The 7,677-nt window shown below is 39.4% G+C and overlaps 2 protein-coding genes across 2 annotated transcripts; one reads left to right on the plus strand and one right to left on the minus strand.

The window, feature by feature from the left end:
- The first annotated feature begins 276 nt into the window (after positions 1 to 276).
- Positions 277 to 2,637, plus strand: LOC132174096 (putative glutamine amidotransferase GAT1_2.1). Its single transcript, XM_059585826.2, has 4 exons — positions 277 to 367; positions 1,247 to 1,983; positions 2,076 to 2,288; positions 2,389 to 2,637. The coding sequence occupies exons 1-4, from the start codon at positions 277 to 279 to the stop codon at positions 2,635 to 2,637; spliced, it is 1,290 nt and encodes a 429-aa protein (XP_059441809.2).
- A 369-nt stretch (positions 2,638 to 3,006) lies between these two features.
- LOC132166904 (uncharacterized) lies at positions 3,007 to 7,078 on the minus strand. The gene is made up of 6 exons (XM_059577760.2): positions 6,260 to 7,078; positions 5,703 to 5,914; positions 4,451 to 4,739; positions 4,285 to 4,370; positions 4,101 to 4,192; positions 3,007 to 3,890 (listed from the first exon to the last, which is right to left on the minus strand). Exons 1-6 carry the CDS (start codon positions 6,569 to 6,571, stop codon positions 3,658 to 3,660), a joined length of 1,224 nt encoding a protein of 407 aa, XP_059433743.1. The 5' UTR covers positions 6,572 to 7,078; the 3' UTR covers positions 3,007 to 3,657.
- Positions 7,079 to 7,677: the final 599 nt, after the last annotated feature.

Genomic DNA, 7,677 nt, shown 5'->3' on the forward strand with positions numbered 1-7,677 from the left:
GCCTAGACGGATGCACCTAGACCTAAGACCACCTCCTTAAATGGAAGATTATATATGTATATAATAAAATCCATCAAACTTAATTGGAAACAAATCGAAGCCATAAATAGAAGACAAAATCAAACTGTGATGCTCGTATAGATTAATACATTACTATATATGGCGATGAACATTAAATGAGGTAAATCTTTCAAAGACTCATGCAATATCACTCTCCATCATCATCCTCTTCCTCTCTTTGAAAGCCTTTAAAAGTTTCAGTAATCCCTTCGTTTCATGGGTAATTCGGATCTCTCCATGATTCTTCCAAGGGTTCTCATCGTCTCCCGACGAACTGTCCGCAAGAACAAGTTTGTTGATTTTGTGGGTTCGTTCTCTATCACTATATATATATAGATATATAACCACACCCTTTGTTTCTTAATTTCTTATATAATTAATTACTTGTTTTTGGCCTTTGCTGACGATCTAAATCCAACAAACACATATTTTCTCTAAGAAAATTAAGTTTTATTAGCTTCAATCACTTTTCTCTTTTAGATGAATATGTTTCGGGATTTGATGTTGGGTGCGTATAATTAAGTGGATTTAACCAAGCGAAAAGAAAACAAGAGGAGGATATGCTTTCAAAAATTGATCGATGGTTGTTTATCTCTTAGCTAGGCTATCATGTTTTAGGAGCTTTTAATACTCTTAGTTTGCTAATTAATAATCCTTTTTTTTTTTGTTCATGTTGAACTACATTATTCAATTTCAATATATATCACAAGAGCCACGTAAACATTGTGAAGCACTTAATACATCCGAAGGTGCTTCTTCTTTATTTTTAACCTTTTTTTTTTTTTTTGGCTCTCTTAATAATTATATATTCTTTGTTTCAGAATCGCAGAAAATGTTTCGTTTGAGAGTGTTTCAAGAAAATTGTGTTTTCAAATCATAGGCAATATGATGCATTTTTAAAAACACATAATTTTAAATGATAAATTAAGATTTTAAAGGTCAAATTGCAACTTAACTGCGTTTCTAAAAGTCAGGTCTTGAAATTAAATCGCATGTTTTGAAACCAGTTCCTAAATCCATTAACTTGGGAAAAAAAATCATGCTTTAGAAGAATAAGTAAGATTGTTGATTTATCTTTATAAACATGGCATCCTTTCGTTTTTGTTTAAACTATGTGACCAATCATGAATCCTCACTTCCTTAAAAAGAAATTTATAACACAACATGTTTGGGAATATATGAACAGGAGAATACCATCTAGATCTCATTGTAAGCTATGGAGCGGTGCCTGTGATTGTCCCCAGAGTGAGTGGAGTCCACACTCTCCTTGAAAGCTTTGAGCCTATCCATGGAGTTCTTCTCTGCGAAGGAGAAGATATCGACCCATCACTTTATGATGCAGAATTGTCCGGTTTGTCCCCTCAAGAGCTTGAAGAAATCAGAAAACTGCACGCAAGTGATACCTCCATCGATAAAGAGAAAGACTCCATTGAACTTAGACTAGCAAAGCTTTGCCTTGAAAGAAATATACCATACATGGGAATATGCAGGGGATCACAAGTCCTCAATGTTGCTTGTGGGGGTACCCTTTATCAAGACGTAGAGAAAGAAATCTCAAAGCAATGCCCTGAGGGTAAAAGAGTGAGTCATATGAACTATGAAGATTATGATGGTCATCGCCATCCGGTGCGGGTGGTGGAAAATACCCCTTTGCATCACTGGTTTAAGGACTCTTTGGAAGATGATGATGGAAAAATGGAAATCATGGTGAATAGTTATCATCATCAAGGTGTGAAGAAATTGGCTCAGCGATTTGTTCCCATGGCTTTTGCTCCAGACGGTTTGGTTGAAGGGTTTTATGATCCTGATGCTTATCGTCCTGAAGAGGGTAAGTTCATCATGGGTCTTCAGTTTCATCCTGAGCGAATGCGGAACCCGGATTCTGATGTCTTTGATTATTCAGGATGTTCATCAGCGTATCAGGTACTTAATTAATCTTATGTTAATGCATCTTGATCTTGTTTTTATGAGAAAAGAATTTATTAGATTTTAATTAATCGCTGGTTGTCGTGTAGGAATTTGTGAAAGCTGTAATTTGTTATGAGAAGAAGCTTAATTGCTCATCATCGTGTTTGCCAAAGGCTCCAAAGCTTAATCAGGAACAGGAGAAGAAGAGACAGATTATTCTAAGAAGTTTTTCAATTGCGAAAAACGTGTATTCCGGGCGTGGGAGTGGGATGGTTTCAAGCCCAAAATCCGAACTTGAAGTGGGAGCTGAGTTCCTGGAGGTGAACTTCTTTTTTCTTTCGAGTCTTATTATATTTTCCGCATTTGAATGTTTAAAGCTCAGGAATTTTTAATATATAGTTATGTTGCATCTGGGTACAGGCAAATACACCATTAAGTTTGCAGCAAGAGAACAGGCTGAAACAGATGGGGGCGACAGTGAGGAATGCTAAGTTGTACATGGAGAGGTTGAAGATGAATGAGGAAAAGGAAAGAGTGGCAAGGATCATTATGGGGAAGATGTCAATAGAACAGTTATCAGATTTGATGTCCACCTACCGCATGATGGGCCAGATATGTTCTGAGCTTTTAGAGAAAAAGCTTCAAGATCTGGATATAGAAGATATCTGAATCTCATTCGGAATTTGATAGGATGTACCTTCGAAAGGCCTAGACGTTTTCGTTTCCTTATCAATGTTTTGTGAAAACTCTCTCACAATGATTTTCATCTTCAATTGGTATGAGATAGGCGTTACAAGTTAAAAGAAAAATTCATATTCAACACAACTTTTAACACGTGTCAGCATGTGATTCCTCTAACATCTTCCAATCACATGCTGACGTGTAGAAAGTTGTGTCTAGCATTTCTCATCTATTAAGAGATATTCAGAACAGATGAACAAATAAAACTTTATATCTTATCTTTCTGCACAATGAGCTAATGAGTGATGAAGACTCGCACCCAGAGCAAGGAAACTAGGAAAAAAAAAATTCAATAACTTGAGAAATAGCAACTCATGTTTCCCAAATTCAACAATGAGAAATAGCAATTCGGCAAACATCAGTTCGTTGATATCAAAGCACTTACAACACAGATCTTCAGTTGATGAAGTTGAAGAACAAAACGGTTAGCATTCAAAATACACATCGGGGCAGCTTGACTGTAACACTTACAAAACCTTTCAAAATCCCCTTATAAATAATAAAATTACATCCTAGAACTAATCATCAGGACGAAAAAAAGAGCCTGGAATCTCATAACTTAGCCTTAGCTGGAATAACATGGAAAAGAACAAGCAAGATGGAACTTGCTTACACCGAGAGCAAATAGCAAACAAAATCACTGCTTACCTTCATCTACACTAGCCCTTCTGCAACTTCTCTAACTCCGTATTTTTCCCATTAGCTTCGCCTTATTATAGGTGCTTCTTCCATTTCACGACCACACTGTTGTCATGATTTTTTCTATGTATCGTTTTTTTTTTTCCTTTCCTTTTTATAGTAAATACAGGCAACCAAACCAGAGGATAACTGAACTTGCCATCTTCAACTCCAAAAAAAGTGGTTTCCCACATATGTGGCCCAAGCATGTTTGGCAGAATATATTAGTCCTTTATCGAACGTGGGGAGGATAACTGTTATAACTTAGTATCACCGACGGGAGAAAAAGAGGAAATCAGGATGATTGACCTGAAGCAGTCTTAACCAGCTGTCCGCTGCCTGCGAAAGGTTGTTTGCCAATTGGCGATCAAATCCCCCATTAGGTGTCCACAAGGGCCCTTTGAATTTGTATGAAGCCAAACCAAAAACCCGTAAGGACATCTTAGGGACACCATCCATCTCGCCGGGATATGTCACCACTGGAGTCTGAGCACCTTGTGAACCTGAAGGAAATGACATCATGAGTCACATATATACATTACTACACCAATATTAATGAAAATACCCACACTCATATTCACGACTTGCTAAATATTTATGTTATGAAAAATGCACTATCATTTATATATAGCATAAGCACAAATCACTTGCACACTAGCACCCAGAAACACATCCTCACTTGCCAATTAAGCGATCGGAAAAATTTTCATTACCTCCCACAGGTGTATAAAGAGAATGATACGTCAAAAAGCAAGCATCCAGATCTTTTAATGTTGGCCCTGTGGGTATTCTGTAGATTGGATACCTACAACAGATACAGCATAAGGAACAATTAGTCACGTCTGCAATAATTGCATATTAACCACGCAAACAAATGCAAGGCTAAAAAGACGATACCATGCCACAGAAATCCAGCTGGAAGATAGCAAATCACAACTTCTGAGTGTTTTTAGCTCAGGAAAACCGCAAGCAAGATCTGCTATCTGTTGCAACAGAAATTATCAAGAGAAGGCTTAAGAAAGGAGACACCATACAAATATAAATATGAAAGGGGGTTACTAACCTTGTCAGCTAAGGGTTCACGGCTATAAGGCAGGTCCCGTTCAAGATACTCGAAAAGCAGGCAACCTTGAGAAGTCACAGATTCACCCTCATCACTAGAAAAGTCTTCATTAATTACAGCAAGGTAGTCCCTCAAAGACAAACTATCCATTCTATGATGAATCTCAGTTGATGGATTGTGATGACTCCTTTGCTCCTGGACATACTTTGATCCTCTTTCGGGTTCACAATCACTACTACCATCACTACTTGAATCTCTGAACTCACTGTCACTATCCTCACCTGGTTGCCTACGAAACAAGGGAACCATCAAACTTGTAAAATAAAACCAAATCATAGCAATTACTCCATTTATTTATTCAAGTGAGAATCAATCACTAACAATGCATTAGTACAATATGTAACTCGCGAAGAAAACAACAAAACAATACAAATATGACCCAAATAAGAGCAATGACAGGACAATTTCAACAGAAACTATTCTCATTTGAATGAAAAGATTTACCCACCGATAGCCATCCTCAAAAAGTGACTACTAGCAAAATCATGGCATCATTTAACTAGATCATCTGGTACAAATTAGGACCTGAAACGCTCAAAAAGTTGACCTAGGCCACAAATCTCTAGCAAAAGGTCTATGATGAGGGACATTTTCAAATAAAATGTATCCGTACCAACACACCAATCCTAAAACATCCCACCTCATGTCCCTCACAAGCTGCCCCAAAACTTGCCATGTTGGTACAGGAAGAAAACCCAGCCCATTATTTTCACCACTAAAAGCAGTGGCAAGCTAACACTTTTATGATAAGAGATCCAATGCTTCTACTAAATTGGAGATAACTATGTAACCATGAAACCACCTTATTCTAATAAATAACCAAAGAATAGAGCTCAAGCAATTTGCTCTAAATTCATCATGCAAACTCCCGAACTACTTATTGTCCTTCAAGTGGGAACTTGCTTGCTGGTGACAAAAAAGTCGAAGGAACATCAAAGTATATTATTTAAGAGAGCAACTACATGCCAATACTTTAACTAAAGGAATCAACATTGCAAAGTTGTTTTGATTGTCACATTGCAAAGTTGTTTTGATTGTCACATTGCATTGCCAATAAACACTGCGAACATATCAAACTTGCAGAACGGAAAACAAAATGACATTCATCCAGCACGAAATGCATCAAATAAAAATCGAGAATGTAAACAGAAAATGACCATAAAGGAAATTCAATGCCAGTAACATCAAATACCTTAACCTTGGCGACGACTTCTTGGACTTGCCATATATCTGTATACCGGACAAATACGGGACATAGTACTGAACAACAGAGTCACTGTCATTCAATATTAGAGGCACTCCGGCACCGTAAGCGCTCCACTCCTTGAAAGACTCCCATAGATCACCAAGAACAAAGTACGGCTGACACTCTACATCACAAGTCCCAAATCCCCTCATTGTCGTCTGCCACCAAATTCAATTTAACACATATTAATTCAAAACAAAACTTATAGACCCTAAGCTCTATAATGTAAGCTTAAATTTTAAATAACATAATTTCTTCTTGTAACCAAGTTTTTTCGCATTTCCGATTATTTACTCTTTATATCAGACCCAAAAATAAACTATTTAGCTTAAAACAAAATAGATAATTAAACTTACCTAAGCCAAATGATTCTAATTGCCTACAAATGAATTAGTTGATTCATCTTTCAAAAACCAATCAATTAAAATAAACTACCTGTTCCCTCCTAATTCCCTCAATTTTCTCACTAACCATTAAGCAAACAATAAAAACATTCAACGAACCTTAGAGAGATACTGAGCCGGCACGGAGGGTGAGATCGCCTGCAAGAACCGCTCGAGGTTACTCAGCGGCGGAGCCACCACTGGCTCGAACGCCGGTGCGGCGACCGGCTTGGGAGCCTCGCCGGACCCGGCCCGGTTCTCCGGCTCCCTTTTTGTTGAAGAAGCCGCCGGCAACTGGGCTGCCGTTACATCGCTCTGGGCTCTCCGGAGCTGCTCGCTCTGCCGGTTCTGGTGGGCCCTACGCGCATTAGGCGGGTTGTAAAACCGGTCCTCTCCCCGTGCCCGACCGAAATGTAAGCCGGTCCCCAACATGTCCAAGCAGCCAATCAGAATCCGCCACTCAAGACTCTCAAGCTCTGTTCCCGGCCTATAAAACCAAAATCAAGTCAACGCAATTCAAATTACTGTACGGATTGGGCCTGAAGTCGAGCGATCGTGGGATCGAAGCAGGGGATCTGAGGAGGGTCTAGGTTTTACGAAAATGAGTGGCTGGTGAATGAACGCTTATGAGGAATTGGCCGAATCGGATCAGGAGAAAGAGACTTCAAAAAGTGGTGGGAATAAAACCCTAATGGATCTGCTGGTGGTGAGGGTAGGTGTTGAATAGGGGCAAACTGGTAAATCTGTTGCAGAGATTGAATTGGGAATCAGAATGAGCAACAAAGCAATGGAATAGAGATCGCGCAAACCGTGCTCAGAAGAATATATGGATGGGGGAAGGGCAACAAAGGCAATTTTGCTAATTACTAAAAGTCCAAAACTATACACAGTTTTCTTCGCCCATTTCTCCAAAGACTATTTTGTCCCTCCGGGAGCAAGTTTTGGTAGTTGGAGAAGGAGTGGGAATGCTGGGATATTTGGTTTGTGTAGGGGCAGTTTGTGGATGATGGAAGGGGGCGGGGGTTAGCTAAGATTAGGAGGCGATATCTAATTGAAAAGATCTAGAGTTTTACTAAACGATTAGTCAGAGAGGTCAAGCAATGCGTGTGGACACGTGTGGGTGGAGGGAGGATAGGACACGTGTATGGTGGGATGGAGAGGGGACGCGGGGAGCTGTCCTAGTCTTATCCCCAAATTCGATTTTATCTAGAACATTTGATTAGGCCACTTTCAGTCTGAGCCACGCGGCGTGAGAAGGACGCGCCACAGGGGGCCACCGGAAATCGTGGAGTCACATTTGATATCCCCCTCGGTCGGAAAGCATGTCCACGTCATCCAACTTAGTCCGATCGATGAGGTTGTGCGTTAATTAAAGTCGGTCCCATGGCTGTGTCCTAATGTTGGTTTCACGTAAACACCGGAGTTAGTGGCGGAGGCGTGTGCTCCCCCCCCTCAATGATTTTATCTTCCACCAAATGCTAATATTTGTAAGAAAATCTCAAAATAGAGCTTAATTGAATTTTGAATCAATTAAACCT

Source organism: Corylus avellana, chromosome 2 (genome assembly GCF_965113065.1).
Source record: "Corylus avellana chromosome 2, dhCorAvel1.hap1.2, whole genome shotgun sequence".
NCBI lineage: Eukaryota > Viridiplantae > Streptophyta > Magnoliopsida > Fagales > Betulaceae > Corylus > Corylus avellana.